This window comes from Euprymna scolopes, chromosome 3 (assembly GCF_053919585.1).
Source record: "Euprymna scolopes isolate OS-2025 chromosome 3, ASM5391958v1, whole genome shotgun sequence".
Classification (NCBI taxonomy): domain Eukaryota; kingdom Metazoa; phylum Mollusca; class Cephalopoda; order Sepiida; family Sepiolidae; genus Euprymna; species Euprymna scolopes.
The window spans coordinates 54,686,399-54,703,850 of NC_136484.1; the positions used below are offsets into that span (position 1 = coordinate 54,686,399).

General features: G+C 30.9%; 1 protein-coding gene across 1 annotated transcript in view; it reads right to left on the reverse strand.

The window, feature by feature from the left end:
- Positions 1 to 2,970: 2,970 nt before the first annotated feature.
- The window catches only part of LOC145255528 (uncharacterized), an 85,056-nt gene continuing 70,574 nt past the window's right edge, over positions 2,971 to 17,452 (reverse strand). Inside the window, exon 5 of the mRNA XM_080113989.1 lies at positions 2,971 to 16,511. Coding sequence (XP_079970115.1) covers positions 16,468 to 16,511 — 44 coding nt within the window. The 3' untranslated portion in view covers positions 2,971 to 16,467. The remainder of the gene's footprint in view (positions 16,512 to 17,452) is intronic.

Below are 17,452 nucleotides of genomic sequence, written 5' to 3' on the forward strand. Positions count from 1 at the left end.
AATTTTTTGGTTATTAGATGTTAAGATTCTTTGTGCTAAATTAGGCATTGTTGAATAAGAAATCCTGATTGAGTTTTTATTGAAAATAGAACTATATCTATGTGGGTATTTGAATGAGTTTTGTACAATGTTGAAGAATTCATTTAGGTATATTAGTTTTGACATTTACGCTAAAATGGAGGATTAAACCAAATATTTTTATTTCTCCTGATGCGACTGGGTGGGTTAGAGGTATTGCGAATAGTATTTTGGTTTAGATTATATATGTAGACTGGTTCATTGTTATTGATAGCGGCAGATCTTGTTATTTGAACTGGTTTCTTACGAGTATATATATATATATATATATATATATATATATATATATATATACTTCAGAATAAAATTATCTAACAATCAACTGGTATGGAAACCTATGATTATATGTCTTACAATATATTATTGGCAGTAATATTCTATAAGTACTATCCCATCTAAATAAAAATTGCTCGATATACAAGATAGAGCAAATAAATAAAATTTTAGTCATTCAATAAATTTTAAAATTTACGACGTGAAATGGTTAAATTTCAAATCAAAAGATTTTTATTATTCTATGTAAGACAAAGAATACATTTGAAATATTATAACTCCTTATCCTATAGGATTTCGATGTCTACCATCTCTTCAGAGGAGAAAATATTAGCAAATAATTATAATGGTTTACACCTTATTTGCTAAAGTCAGTGAGACATGGAAAATCACAATTAAAAGTTTTTTTTTAAGTATTTAAATATCCAAATTGCATGTCTCACTTTTCGGTTGGTGTAACGTCTGACTTTCATCTATTGCTATTATCCTTTGTTGTAATTTTCTTTTTTGATAACCATGTGTATCTCCTTAACAAGTAAAAAAAGTAATGTTTTTATTCATGTACATCTCTTAAAAACAGGCTTAGATCTAATAACTTCAGAGAAAGATTAAATGTGGACAATATAGGGAGATATGAGCAGAACAGAAAACTTTGGTGGTATGATCACATTGAACGAGCAGGATCAATTGACAGGGTAAGACCAAGGAAAACAGGAGAAAGTAATAAAGATGGATTTGAAATAAAGAATGATAAATAAAGAACTGGCTGTAGATGGGTTAGTTTGGAAGTCCATTTCTAAAAGCCATTCACCATATGTTATTTTCAAAACATTTTGAATGACGTAACTTCCATTCTTATTTAGTAGTCCGAAGAATCCAAATAATATGAATAATCAATCCTTATGTAAAAAATTCAAAAACATAAGTTTGAAATAGTTTAAGCAAAAGTATCTTTGAAAAATGGTAAGAAATAGAAGAAAAATTGAAAGAACAAAGAGAGAGAAGGCAAAAGAGAATAGCAAATAATAATAATAATAATATCTGGGAAGACTTGTTGTCACTCAGATTCCAGGAAATACCACAGGTTGTTCTCAAAGAAAATTTTTTTTGATGATGGCCTGTGTGAAAACTCTTAGCGAATGATGCCGATCGAGGGAGGGGCGTGTTTGAGTGAACCAAAAGCTGGAACATGTTCATCGGCAATGGGGAACTATTTGACGGTATGATCGCATTGAACGAGCAGGATAAGACTAAGGAAAACAGGACAAAGTGATAAGAATGAACATAAAGATAATGATAAATGAAGAACTTGGCATAGATAGGCTCGTTTGGAAGTCCGTTTTTAAAACCCTGTAGCTAACGCTAGATACGTCTGGAACAAATCTCTGGCAGAAACATTTTCATAGCAATCAGTTTTCACTGCCCACGCGTATGAAGAGCGTACTAGCACATAACGTCATGATATGACCAGCGCACACACGGAACAAAGGAACTATATTCTGTTTCCTCACATAGAAATACAGCAAACTGGCTGGAACATTCGAAAACATCTCTATATAAAGATTTATCTGCCAAAATTCAAACAGTCCAGGATGCAGTTCTACAAGTAACCATCACTGCTGCACATGGTCATCACATATGCCAGACTTCATCCATTTAGATGTAAAACAGCATTGCTGAGAATGCCTGCAAAAAAATCACTTTTTCTCTTGTTTTCCCAAAAAATGGATGTCCAGAGTAACTGTCACAAAGAGGGCGTTAAAATCCTCCATCTTGAATTTGCATTCCAAGCTCATTAACCTAATTCTCATCATGGAAAGTTAGTGCATCGAACGAGAATTTAATTCTTTCTTTTTAAAACAATTTTATGTCAAACTACTGTCTTTATGAGATGGACACAAACTCACGCTTTCACTCTCATGATTAAGGACAGTTATTCTCTAAAAATAATCACATTAATTTCAAGACATGCGTGACAATGTGGACTTAAAAATCAGTAATTTCAAACTTTGTGCTACTCTCACAAAATCCACACTTTGCTATTCCTGCATTACGAACACTCCACACAAGGAAACACTTCTGTCGGAACAATTTAAACTAATATTCTTGACACGTAAATAAATGTTGTTTATTTCGTGCTAATACAGTGATTTCGAGTTCTTCATTATTTTCCAAAGTTATTTCTATATTTTTTATTCTTATTTATGTGAGGATGTGTCTTGATGAAAACTTATTGATTGTCGATCTCACTTAATTTACCTTTAACGGTCCCGCAAATACCTTCCTACTTCAACAAATTTCAGCACCTGCAACCTTGGTCCTAAAAATTGATAGATTTCGATTATGAATTGTGAACACCAACTCACACTCTTACAAATCCGCAAGTCCTACAAGACCGTTCACCATATGTTAGCATGAAAAAAAAAAAAAAATCGATGTTAAACCAATGCTGCTGCTGATAATGATTTTATTTTGGTAAAACAAGATATCATGAAAAAAAACAAAAAAACAATCATTAATAAAAAACAAACAAAACAATCATTAATAAAACAAACAAACAAACCAATCATTAAAAAAAAAGAGCAATAAAAATAGAATGACAACGAGAAAGAAAAGGAATGATGCTTTATACAATTTATTTTATATCAAATCAAAATAAATCGTAGCAGATCATAAAAAGAATACAAAAGTTTGCATTTTTGATGGGTATAAAATGTTCCAAAATATAAACAGAGGTTCAACGTTTCAATTTCTATAAAACTTTTCGCTGTAATTCTGAACAAATGAATGAAGCCTAAAAATATATCAGATTTCCCAGCTTTAATATAGACTAAAATTTTAATTAAAGACTCAGATTTTTGTCTTCACTTGTTAGTATTTCGATTTTCTCAAAACTGGTTCATCAGTTTTTCAGAAAACATTACATGGATGATTAACAAGAAAAAAAAAAAAAAAAAAAAAAAAAAAAAAAAAAAAAATCACCAGAACATTTTTCAAGGAAAATTCTCGTTTCTCTTTCATTAACCAAAATTTATTTTATTTGTTCTTTTTCAAAATCCACCAAAGTTAAGACCAATGGTTATTTACAAGTATTAGTGATCCAAGGAACATTCTTGGTTGCGCCCCCTCCCCTCATTTTGATATAACTTGTACTTTTTACAAATATCTACTTATTAAAGGTAAATCACTTATGGTAAATGGCTGATGGAACGAGAACAATCTACCTCTGTAGATTAAATAAAGTCTTTTGTTCAAAATTACAGATGGATTCCCGAGTTTGACAAGATACACCTAAAGGAGGTTGGAGGTTACATTGGCTGAAACGTTGTAAGAATGACAACCAAGAATGGAATAGTAGTCTGAACGATCCAAGCTTTTCCAACTCCATTGTAGAGCAACAAACACAAACAAAATGGATTCTTTTAAAAATTTAAAAAAACAAAAATTGCTAATGAATAGTTGCATGAATATGATCATGGTATGACATTATTAATTTGGCACTCAAAAATACTTAAAAAAAAAAAAAAAATCATTTGCTACCTTTTAGATAAGGCTTTTATTTCCAAAATTCATACAGTCTAATATAATATCAAATGATTATTTTTTAATATTTTATATATTTGAATAAATAAATTATTTCTTTTCAAATCTTTATGAAGACAGGAGGAAGAGTGTTGTTTCTGCAGGAGACAAGGGCTCCTTTTTTCAATACCCCCATTTAGTCTCAAGAGACAATGGATATCCTCTGTAAGGGTAGCTGTACGTATAATTGTGAGGCAAGGGTTGTGCAATTCCTAATCACACCCCTCCTGAATCGGAATTGTTTGACTCCAGTGACAAGAAGACACCCAGGATGACTGAAAACAATCCCAAATTAAGCAGAGAGCATATACAGCACCTTGAATTATTAAACGGTCACCCATTTTAATATTGACCAGATTCAACGTTGCTTAACTTTTTTACCCAAACGGATTAGGAGTGGTAGAAGTTCTATTTCTTTTCTTCTTTACTATGTGAGTTATTATACCGCTCCTGTTGCAGCTTCAATGATATAATTAAATGGTTGGTTGTTTTTGTTTTACAGCATATCAACCTTTTTCAGGTTATTTAATGCCGAATCTAGTTATTTTGAGGAACGATTTTAATGGAGTATATATTTTTTTTAAAGTCAGATTCTATTTAACCCATAGTTGAGACCCTAACAGGTACTACCACTCCGGGTCAGAGTGGACCTGGGAGCAATAGCAATTAAAAGGTGGCTCCACACTCCCCAAGGCCCGCAAGGTGGGGCCTCACCATCGGATATAGTTTTAGGTCATATCCAGGACCATAATTAAATGAGACAAAGAATATGATTGATTAATACTTTTTTCATATGTTTATTAGTTATAGTTTATCAGTTTAATATGTAATAAAAATTTCATTGGCACAATGGATACTATCATGGAATAGGGAATCGGTGATGTCAAGTTCCAATGCTTTTGGCTCTATTGTATTTGATTATGTACTAATACTGTTGAAAAATTTATTACCCTCTCACCCCACTACGCCCCTCTCCTCCAGTCAATATGGGTAAAATAATTGCTTGCATTCAAGTAATCATATAAAACGAATCATTTACAGTAGACATTGTGTTTTGGTATAAAATGATAAAAAAGAGGGCTGATACAAGTAGGTGTTTGTACAAATTAAAGATACGTCCTTGACAATCCATCTGACACTGACTTTGTTGCTGTTGAGCTGAGTTATGATTTTTTCTTTGCTAACCAAGGATAGAACAGATGAAGTGTAGCATCACAACAGATACTACACTTTGAATTATTTCTTTGCTATAAAGTGTAAAATTTAACAAATTAAGCACATGACCATCAAAAGTGTGGAGAGCGAGGTGTTGATAGTCATCCTCTGTTTATCCTACACTTGGATAGTGTTGTGTGTCCACTATGGATAATAGTTAACTCTTCCGCATTATAATGACCAGGGTAATATGTCTCTCGGCGTTAGCACACATGCACCAGTCTTGCATCGTGGCACTCTAACGTATAACCATGTTTTTATTTGTTGCTTTTGCTTTTCTGTTTAATATATTTTGTTTCCAAGTTGTGTCTTTCTTCCAGACTCTTATGAGAGCACAACATTGGAGATGAGGATGAGATCCAGTGTTGTTGTGGTCCCATAAGACATAACCTGGTTATTAGTGGAAACAAAATATATTGAACAGAAAAAGCAAATACAAAAATGCGGTTGGTTATATGTCACACAAGATTTGTGTGCTAACACCAGGAGACATTTCTTAATTTTTGAGATGAGGATCGGTTATTCATATTATTTGGATTCATCGGACTACTGTTCTCATCTTGAGTGGGATTTTCACAATGTTTCGGTTGAGGTAACCTACAACCTTCTACAGGTGTATCTTTCGAACTCGGGAATGTTTCTGTCAAACTCGGAAATTTGGATGGAATTTCGAGCGGAACCCTTTATTTACTTCACGGGGGTAGCATGTGCTTGTTGCGTCAGCCATGACTGGTCCTAAGTAATTCGCAATTGTATTTTTCAGTCGCCCACACTGAGGATTGAACCTTCAACCTTCAGGAGAAGGTCACTTTTTACAATTGATTTTTCCAAGTGCTCTAACCACTGCGCCACGGGTCCTTGCAGAAGATTGGAAGTTACATCAACCGAAACATTGTGAAAATCACACTCAAGATGAGAACAGTAGTGCAATGAATCCAAATAATATGGACCAGGAGACATATTTTTCAGTCTTTATAGTAAGTGAAAGAGTTCATTATTATCTATAAGGTGGACACACAACAATAGATAGAATCAACCCAATCATCATAATACCACATTTATTCTATAAACTTAAAATATCTCCAATTACACTTTGATTCTGGCCCAAAAGCCAAGGATCATGGTAAGTCAATATTAATTATCCTCTTCAAATATCTACATGTTCTTTTGAAATAAAATATTTTATTTTTATCAAGCATTTCAAGCTAGGAGGAAAATAAGGTAAAAAAAATAAAAATTTAACATTAGTCTTTGAAGAAAACACTTTCAAATCTGGAATTTTTTAAAATAATAAATATATAGTTTCTATTTAATTATCATTTATTGAAATCAACTTTTTTTTTTTACACTTTGGGGGTAACAAATGCATAAAGAAAAGCATATTGTGTAGAGATGGTATCATACTATTTAAAAATATATATTTTTCATCTGAATTTCATGCATTTTTTCAAACAGGAATCTGAATAAGAAAAATAAAAAAAAAATAAATTCACACTGTCAATGAAAACATAAAAATGCAATTCTATTTGTTTTTTTTTTTTTTTTTTTGTGTGATTACGCATCAACATTGGAAATATTTACAAAAAATTTTCAAAATACAAATATTTTAGACTTTACAGTGGAGGTTCACAGTATTATATACATATAACATCAAATCAAACTTTCTGATCAGAAAGAATTAGTGATCACTAGGGCTATGACAAGAGAATATTCTTTTCATTATTTAGATTCTCGAGTATATATCAGTTAATATCTTATGTTTTTAGATAGAGTGATGTGGTTCTCAATTAATTAACTGTGTCGGATATATACTCGAGAGTCAAAACAACAAAAATAATATTCTCTTGTCATAGCCCTAGTGATCACACAGTTCTCAAACACAAAGTGTGGAACAGAATGAGTAACAATTATTTGTATTTCCAAAATGGCTACCATTTAATTTTTTTTTTTTTCAAAACTAGAATATTTTTAATTTTTTCATACTGCTACTGTGTCTTTTTTTTCAGTTCAGGATTTAGTACTCGCTATATTTTAAAGGAATATATAAATATTAATTATTTTTACATACAGACTATAGTATTTCATGCTTAATATAGTCATCAGTATAAAAAAATGATAATTACTGCCGGTTGAAGGATTCAAACCCAGTCACAAAATCACCTTTGACTCTGCAGCCTGGTATTCAACCCCTTGGCTACAAAGAATTATCATGGGAAAGAAAAGAGTATTAAATTCAATATATAATGTTGAGGCAAATACAGAAAGATAGTCAGATAATGCTCAATAGCAGAGGCCAGAACATTACATTACTCTAAAATTGACAGCTTATTATGACTCCCTTAAAGAGGCTCAATCCTAGTTTAAGGGATCCTATAATCATATTTTTATGAGAGAGAGAGAGAGAGAGAGAGAGATAGAGAGAGAGAGAGAGGACTACTTTATTTTAGAAAACTATAATATTGCATCAGACCAATTTAGATTGGATTCTAGCTAGTGAATTACAGAAATTTTCAATCTGTTCTTTACAGGAAAATTCTAATCGATTACATCAATTACATATTCTATTCAATCCAAAATGTTTTTCAGTAATAAACACTAAAAGAGATTCAGCATTCATTTTCATTAAATCATCAACAGAGATGATTATGCAATGAGATTACTCTTGTTATTTAAATGAACATTACACCCAAAATCTATTTGCTGCACTTAGAAGTAATGGCAAAACATATTTCTCATTAAATAATAAGTGGCCGAACATTAGGTAATTACCTTCCCTTTTATCTCACTTATGCTTTTGTGTGTGTGTGTGTATTTCAATTTTATTCTATGGCTCTAACATTTTTTTTATATTATTATTATTAGTAATAGTTTTAGTAGTAGTAGTAGTAGTAGTTATATTGATACTATATTTTTGGATTGGTTTTCAACCATATTTTTTGGTTTATGATTTGCACTTAATTTTCACCAATTAAAATATTTAACTTTAATCACTGGCAGCCATTTCTTTATATATATATATATATATATATATATATACTAGGTTTTCAGCATCCAATAATCTTTTTCAAAATGCATCATTCTATATGATTATTTGATTTGTACATTTAAATTTATATTACAATTTAATATGTGAGCAGAACAGATACTACACTTTGATACCATCCCATAGGCCTGACATCGTGAGGTTTGTGGAACGTTGCGAAAAAATAAATATAATAATACTTGAGAAAATAAGAAAGCCCACTTTAAATAACAACAGAGAATGCAGTATTTTTTATTTTTACTTCTCAATATTAGCAACAAATTTCTATATTCGGGGAATGCCTGGTAAGGACAGCTTGTACTCAATAAAATGAAGACAGTATTATATATAACATTTGCAAAGCTGAGTTTGTATAGTCTCATTAGCCACCTCTACTGTTTGACTCAGCACTTATAAAATATTGACACTCACTTGTCTACAATTACTATTTTTTATTAGTATTGTTAAGTTCAAACAGTAATAAATACTTGTACTTTGTGGCTGGGAAAAAGATTTTTTATTTGGGCTGGGGAATAAAAAAATAATTGAATTAGTTCAAGATTGCTTCTATGAATGAATAACAAGATAATCGTTTTAATGTATGATCATTATTCTCAATGCATTTATAAAAATAACTTATTAGTCAGGGAAATCCTAATCTATAAGCAAATACATCTCTGAATATGTTTGTAATCTGGGCTGGTTTTAAGCTAATTAGAAAAAAAAATTGTTCAAATTGGTCTAGAAGCGAGCTCATGCACATGCTCACGTTTTTTTTTTTAAATTAAAAAATATTGAACATTTTTTTTTTTCATTTCCTATTTTTCATAATCTGATGCTAATAATTATTTCTCTTTGATTAACATGTTACAGAAATTTAGGAAACCAAAAAAAAAAATAAATAAAAAATAGTTTTTTTAATTCATAATGCACTCAATTTTGTTTTCTGAAAAATAAATTCATAAATGTATTTTTATGTGTAAATTTCTGAGATGTGCTGCCACTAAGAAATTTTTAAATATGTCAGAGCTCTATTAGAAAATTTTTTTAATATGACCAAATTTGAAAAATTATTAGCAGAAACAAATTAGTAAAATTGTTAGGACCTTCAACTGTATAAAATCTAAAGGTTCATACATTATACTTTGTGCAGTATGTTATGTCAGCTAAAAATAAGCCTTCAAGGTTTGAGACTTCATTATTAACTGCAATGATGCACTAATACTAAAAAGTTGAAGTAAAAAGGTTTTATTGCAAATCACTGCAAAACAGCATCACAAACATAATGCGATACCACGTTAAAATAGACTTTATATGATTAAAGGTTTCAGTTTAGAAACGTTTATATTTTGTGAAATTAAATCTGTTTTAGGCGGTCTTAAAATAATTAAAATGAGCTCAAATTTTTTGAAACTTCAAAGACAAAATAAATTGTCAGTGGAGAGTTTCATATTCACCTGAGAACCCCTTTTAAAAGAGAAAATAAATAAATATGACCATGTGCATAAGTTTGAATAGTAGGGTAGACTAGACTAACGATAGCCAACTAGTCTAGAAGGAAAACTCTGATATCACACTTTCTAGCAGATTAGTTTCCGATATGTGACGAGCAAAATGTAGTATCTGTTCTGATATTACACTTCATCATTTTGAAGGGAAATTCTATCTAGATGGCAACTTGAATTTTTGTCCTAATCCAAAGTTCCCTTTTTAAAGAGTTAGATTTTCCCCACATTAAAAATGATCTTGTGTCTCACTTTGCTCTCATGAGGAGGCAAGTAAATGGGGACACACTGTGCACTGTGTGCTTGTACATAATTACTTGCCTTGTGGAGAGAGTGGGTCTTGTTCTCCACTTTGCATGATCCATTATTATCTAATTTAGCTTGGGAAGAGGGGAGCACTCTAATAATCAAACATTGGTATCTCGTTTTTCAGAAGAAAAGTTCATCATGTATACGAGGTGTCAAAAAAAAAAAAAAAAAAAAAAAAAAAAAAAAATTTTTGATATCATTTTAAAAAGAATTATCTTGAAGACTACTACATCTAGCTTAATGGAATAAAGCAGTTTAGATGTTAAACATGAAAAGTTCATTAACACTAGCAAGAAGAGGAGTGGGAGGAGACAGACCACTATTTCTACATATCTCTATAAAAAGAAATCACATGGGGATAGGTCAAGTGATTACAATGGTCATTTCATTAAAGAAACTATTTTCATATCAACCACAACTGACTTATGTAGCATTCGCATTAAGATAATTAATGGAATGAATTGCATTTTATTACTTATAGTTCGATATGACGTTTCTGAATTTTTGTGATTAGGATTGGTTATTCATATTATTTGGATTCATCGGATTGCTGTTCTCATCTTGAGTGTGATTTTCACAATGTTTCAGTCGATGCAACCTCCGACCTTCTTCAGGTGTATTTTGTCGAACTCAGGAATGTTTCTGTCGAACTCGGGAATTTGGACAGAATTTCAAGCGGGACTGTTTATTTACTTCATGGAGGTAGCGTGCTTTTGTTCCATCAACCATGACTGGATAGAGATCCTAAGTAATTCGCAATTGTATTTTTTGTTCGCCCACACTGTCCACAAGGACCTGTGGCGCAGTGGTTAAAGTACTTGGAAAAATCAATGGTAAAAGTGATATTCTCCTGAAGGTTAAAGGTTCAATTCTCATTGTGGACGACCGAAAAATACAATTGCGAATTACTTAGGACCTCTATCCAGTCATGGCTGATGGAATAAGAGCATGCTACCCCCGTGAAAGGGTTCCACTTGAAATTCTGTCCAAATTCCTAAGTTCGACAAGATACACCTGAAGAAGGTCGGAAGTTACATCGACCAAAACGTGAAAATCACACTCAAGATGAGAACAGTAGTCCAATGAATCCAAATAATATGAATTATAGGTCGGTTTAAAAGAATTTTTTTTTTTTTTTTTACAAAGGAATCAACACTAATCGAGGCCCAAAAACCACTAGTCTTTTCCAGTTGGGGTAGAAAATACTAAATATAAAATTTGGATCCGTTTCTATATATACTGCAAGAATTCAAGGTGATTTGAATAAAATTTGTCAAAATTATTGGCATGTAAAATAATGTCAAATTTTTTTTAGACACTCTGTATACATGCACAAAGTGATACTTTGAAACTAAATAACCAATAAAAACAACTTGGAATCTGAAAAAGTTTCTCGAAAAAAATTTTTTTTTTTTTTTTTTACTATTTACGAAGGCCAAGAGCCACTAGAGGATAAGAGTTAGTGTGACAGAATGATTGTCGGTCGAAAAATGAGGATCATTATGAGAGTACTAACATTGATTAATGGAATGAATTGCACTTGATTACTTATAGATCGGTTTATAAGAATTTTTTTTTTTTTTTTACATAAGGGTCAACACTTTTTTTACATAGGAGTCAACACTTATCAAGGCCAGAAAGCCACTTGAGGGTAAGGGTTAAATGAGTGTATGGTGGTCACTGAGACAATAGTGTATTGATAGTTAGTGGTGGAAATGGAGTAGAAATGTATTATTTGGCGATGGCTCAACAAGAACTTGTGCACAATGGACTTGAAGATGACTATATTGTAGTCAGCTGGAAAGCAGGTCAGAGAAAAACAGAGTTCCACAGGCAGGCAGTTCTAAGAAAGAAGCTTTGCTAATGGAATTTGTGTTTAGAGTTAAGCACAGATAGTGTGTGTGGGGAAATTGTTGATAGTTGTTGTAGCTAGACTAGTGTCTTTTTTTTTGTGTGTGAAAATTTGGCAAGGCGGTGGGGGCCATAGATTGAAGTTCAGATGAGCACTTGCCATGAAAATAACGATAGAGTAGAGACAGGCTCGCAACATCTCTTCTGTGGGAAAGAGGTTGCAAGGAAGTAAAAAGCATCACCTACTAGGTTTTGAAGCCAGTTTTGAACTTTGTTAAGGCGGGATAAGGTGCTCCAAGCAGCTCACCACCAGATATGGCAACAGTACTCCATTTTAAGACGTATCTGGCTCTTATACAGGTAGGGGATTGCATCGGGAATTAGATACCTTCTGGAGCGGTAAAATGACGCAACCTTATTTTACAGTGCTCCATTTCTGGTCAGTAGTAAAGGTTAAACCTAGACGTTTGTCAAAACAGAATTTGTTGACATTGGATTTGAAGATGACCAAGTTGTAATCAGCAGGGAAGCAGTTCTATGGTAACGTGTTCCACAAATGAGAATCCCTTGCAAAGAAGCCCTGTTCGCAGAAATTACACTTGACACTAGACACAGGAAGGAAGGAAAGTTTTTTGTTTTTTTTACATAGTGATAGCTTGAACTAATGGCCAAGAGGTTAAACAATTTGGAATCTGAAAAATTTTCTTAAAATTTTTTTGTTCCAGATTCCAAAATGTTTCTTATGCTTCGTTTTAAAATGAACAAGAAGTTGGCTATATAATATGTGATCACATTATAAACTTATGCTTTTATGAGGAGTGAAAAGAAATGCCCATTAGAGTTGTAACATTTTTCTATTATCAAAACGAATTAGAAGCAATCAACATGCTTCACTAAAATATTATGTAAATAATAATTTTCATTTTATTGCATTTAGTTACTGTTTTCATTGTTTATATTTATTTCTTTTTCACGTTTTCATGTGTCTAAATGCTTTACGTACGTATACAATTGATTATGAAAACTGCAACGAGAATTCCTCTTTCATATTTGTTTATAGTCTTCAACTTATATGCATCGCTTATACTCTTATTTCCATTAAATGCAAGGAATATGTCCATAGTTGAACTTCAATGTGGGTATTTTTGATAAATATAAATATTTTACTTGAAAAAATATACATTTTTACAGACTGATAAAAATCTGGTTTTCACTGGGGAAAAAAAAGAGAAATTCTCTTTTCAATTCAAAAGTATATTTTCACGTGAAGCCTCTGGGCATGTGAAAACGTGAGAGCATTATTAAAGATACTGTTAATGCATTGTTTATGGTTAAAGAATAACAAATGAAATAAGGGAAAACTCAAATAGGTATTAGGTGTCTAATTATTTATAAGAATTGCATATTTGTTATCAAGATAAAAATTTTTGGATAAAATAAAAAAAAAACAAGTCTGTTCGCGATATTCAAATTATATTAACAATTAGAATTGATATGCTTTTATGTTTTTTCAGGCTACGCATATATTTTTTTTATTTCCAAATATAAAGAAATCCAGCAATTTTTGTTGAAAAAACACAGTTTTATATATATATGTGTATGTGTGTATCTGATGAATTGTTTGGTGGGCTTCCATTATTCAACAAAACATTTGTAAGACATACTTCATGTAAAATTATGAATAAAATATTATGAGTGGGAATTAAATATATTTTTTCATTTTGGAATGTTGATTAACAATTATATATATATATATATATATACACATATATATATATATATATATATATATATATATACACACACACACTGCTACTACCATTTTTAAATGAAATTTTATAATTTAGAAAAGAAAAATCAAAATTAATTAATTAAAAAAAAAATTGGGCTATTTAAATATGAATAAATTCACAATGGAAGAAAGAAACTGGTGCTCAATTATTAGAACAGAGATATTTCATGTGGCATTTCAATGTTAGGCATCCTCCTACTAAGTCTACAATAATTAACTTGGTGAAGTGTTTTTGAAAACATAGTTCTACTGATGATAGGTTTCAACCTGGACGAGGCTGTTCAGTACGTACGTCTGAAAATACTGAAAATGTGTGGCGTAGCATTGAAGATGAACCAACCAAACGTTCTCAAGAACTTGCAATCTCACAGAGATTGTTGTTGCAGTGCATTCAAAAAAACTTGAACATATATCCCTACAAGATTTAATTAGTGTAATCTCTACAACTATAAGACTTGCAACAGCGGCTAACTTACGCTGTCAAATTTCAGGAAATTGCAAGGAAAAATATCAACTTCATTCACAATTTGATCATGAGAGATGAAGTACGTGAATTTCAGCAGAATGTGAAAAAATAGAATGAGATTTTAGGATACTGAAAATTCACGCATCGTTCATGTGAGTGAATTGCACGCACGCAAAGTTACAGTATGGTGTGGAGTAACCTCAGAAAGGATTATTAGACCGTTCTTCTTTGAGGATGCAAATGAAAATGCATTTACTGTAACTGGTGAGTGATATAGAGAAATGCTAGTAAATTTGGTTCTGCCTGAGATAGCAAATAAGGCAGGGTGTTGGTGGCAGCAAGATGGTGCATCCGTACATATGGCTAAAGGCGCTATGCAAATGCTGTGATGTTTCAAGATCTTTAAGGAAACATACAGGAGGAAATTCATTTCATACAGCTTCAAATGCTAAGAATCATCATGAAAAATGCATTATAAAGAGTTTTGTGTTTGCAAAGCTGAAAATGGAATCCATTTACATGACATCATTTTCCTACATAAGTGAGAATAAAATTCAAATTTTTAAACTATGTAATACATAAAGAACCACCATATATATATAAGAAATTCAATTTAAACTCTGTAAATTAGAATTTACAACAATTTATTATTTGACAAGGAATGCAAGTTTTCAACTTGATGCTGTTTTTAACGCATTGTAAATTCTAGTTTATAGAGTTTAAATTGAATTTCTCATATCAATGCTCTATTTTAAATATTGAGCCTTTTCATCTGGCTAGGATTGTCCTCTAAATATAGTAATGTTATTTATACTCATTTTAAGTTTACAGAATTATTCAATTTGTAAACTTGAGCTTTTTTTAATGTATAGGTTTTGTGAAAATGTGCATTTTTGTGATTGTTTTCTACTTTTTGTGTATAGCAATCCTTTTTTAATGGAAGCTCTATGTTTCTAAATATAACAACAGAGCGTATACAAATGAACAACAATTTTGGTTTATTTAAAAGTCCAAGCTTTTATTCATCTTATCAATCAATTTTTTCAAAAATATTTTGGAAAAAAATGATTTGTAAGATTAATAAAAGCTTAAACTTTGGAATATAACAAAATTGTTGTTCGTTTGTATATGCTTTGCTATTATATTTAAGTTTTATTCATTTTACAAATCATATATATATATATATATAAATAATGTATCATGAAGGAATTAAGGCAAAGTTTTGAAATAATGAAATAAGAGCATGGATTGTGTAATTCCATATTATACAAATTTGAGTACAGAATCAACCAAATTTGTATAAAACCGATACAAACACACACACATGTATATATATATATATATATATATATATATATATATATATGTTATAGAAGTTTATTTTGAAGAAGAAAATAATTTAAAAAAAAAAAAAAAAATGGCCTTCTAATTTCTATAATTTAAATAGAAAACAATGCTTCGAAAGTGCCAACGTTTTTCTTATAACCCATACCATACAACCACATGTGGCACAAGACATATAAACCAAGCATGATTAACACCTCCATGAACCGTAATCCAGGACGGATATTCTAGATGCAGTTTTGGACTTGTTGTAGTCTATATTCAGTTTCCTAGTTTTGCCTTATCTAAGTTTCAGCTGAAACATGTACACACACATGTAGCCAGAAATGTTTTTATAAATAAAAAAAGTATCTAAATAAATACACACACACACACACACACATATATATGACTGTGTTTTTTAATTATGGAATAAGGTAGTAGTTCTGAGGAGGTTGCATAGACAGAAATCTTGATTTGTTGAAATAAGTAAAAAAAATAAAAACAAAACAATTTATATGCACCAGTACTGCTAATAACTACTTTAGTATCGAGTACTATTGGAATAAATATATATCGACTCATTACCGAGTAATAAGCCTGAACTCATCCTACATATATACAAAGTTATGAAAATATATATGGGAATTAAGCTGCACAGAATCTTCTGCATTTTGCTATTATGAAGCTTTAAGAACTTGTTGTACAAACCAATTCAAGCCAACCAAATTCTACCTCTGTATTGAATGTATAGAATATATATTTTTTAAATAGCAGATCAACTTTATTTTAGGATGAATATCGTTTTAAAATGATTCCAGTTCTATGATGTGAAATGAATGTATATATATACAAAAACAAATGCTGATATTACATGAAAGACATTATGTGACGATACATATTAATAGAGGATAAACAAAAAAAAAGAAATATAGCCGTTGTCAAGAAAATATTTTTCCCATGTTTATGTGCATTCCATTTTTACAGCTGGAACTCTGGCTCTCGATTCTTTTCAGCAATCCTGGTTGCAAATGTGATACAAATTCCAGCATCAGAACTTTCTTGAAAATCTTTTGAAAAATTTGAATCGGCTTTCTAGAAAAAAAAAAAAAAAAAAAAAAAAAAAAAAAAGAGAAATTTTTTTTTTATTTTTTATAAAAACAAAACAACAAAAAAAAGATATTGAATACACTGAAAGAAAAATATGAGTGGTGTTCCAAAAGTAATGCTTGCTATTTTTTTTATTCCACCCGAATGGATCAGAGGGAGATTGCAAATTGCATTGTTATGATAACTGAACTTATGCATTCATGGCCTGAAAATTTCATCTCCCTGTTGCAAATATTGATGATATGAGACTCTAAAAAAAACAAAAAACAAAAAAAAAAAAAAACCTCCTGTCATGGATGTGTGTCAGAAGCAGAGATGCATCATTGAATTCCTGGCAAAAGTGCATTGAGAATGGTAGTGACTATATAGAAAAATAAATTCTGGAGTACAAAAGGTTGTTTGTTTTTATGGTACTACTCCTGTCTTCATAGTTCTTCAATTTTTTGAGTTAAAAAATAGGAGGCTTTACTTTTGGAATAACCCTTGTATATTAAACAAATTCATGTCTGGCTTTTTTTTTGTACTGGAAGGGGATATAAAGTGATAAAATTAAAAAGAATCTTACATAAGAGAAATCTATTAGAAAATTATCACAAAACATTATCTATCTATTATAATATAAAACTCAGATCAGCTAGCTTGCTTAAGATGATGAAACTATCTTTCCGGTTTGCGATGTCCAATTTAAAAAAATCATCTGCTTAATTATTTCATGGTTACCCTGTCTTAAGTTGGATATTGAAAGTCACTGCTACTATTCAAGGCATACACCAGATCAACAATATTTATCTACTATAATTAGTGGTAGGACGATTCCATTATTTTTCCTGATTTCATACTAAATTCCCAATTCCGATACAATTACAGATTCCGATCTTTATAAATCTCTAAACTATAAAATTGGTATTTTGTCCCGATTACTATAA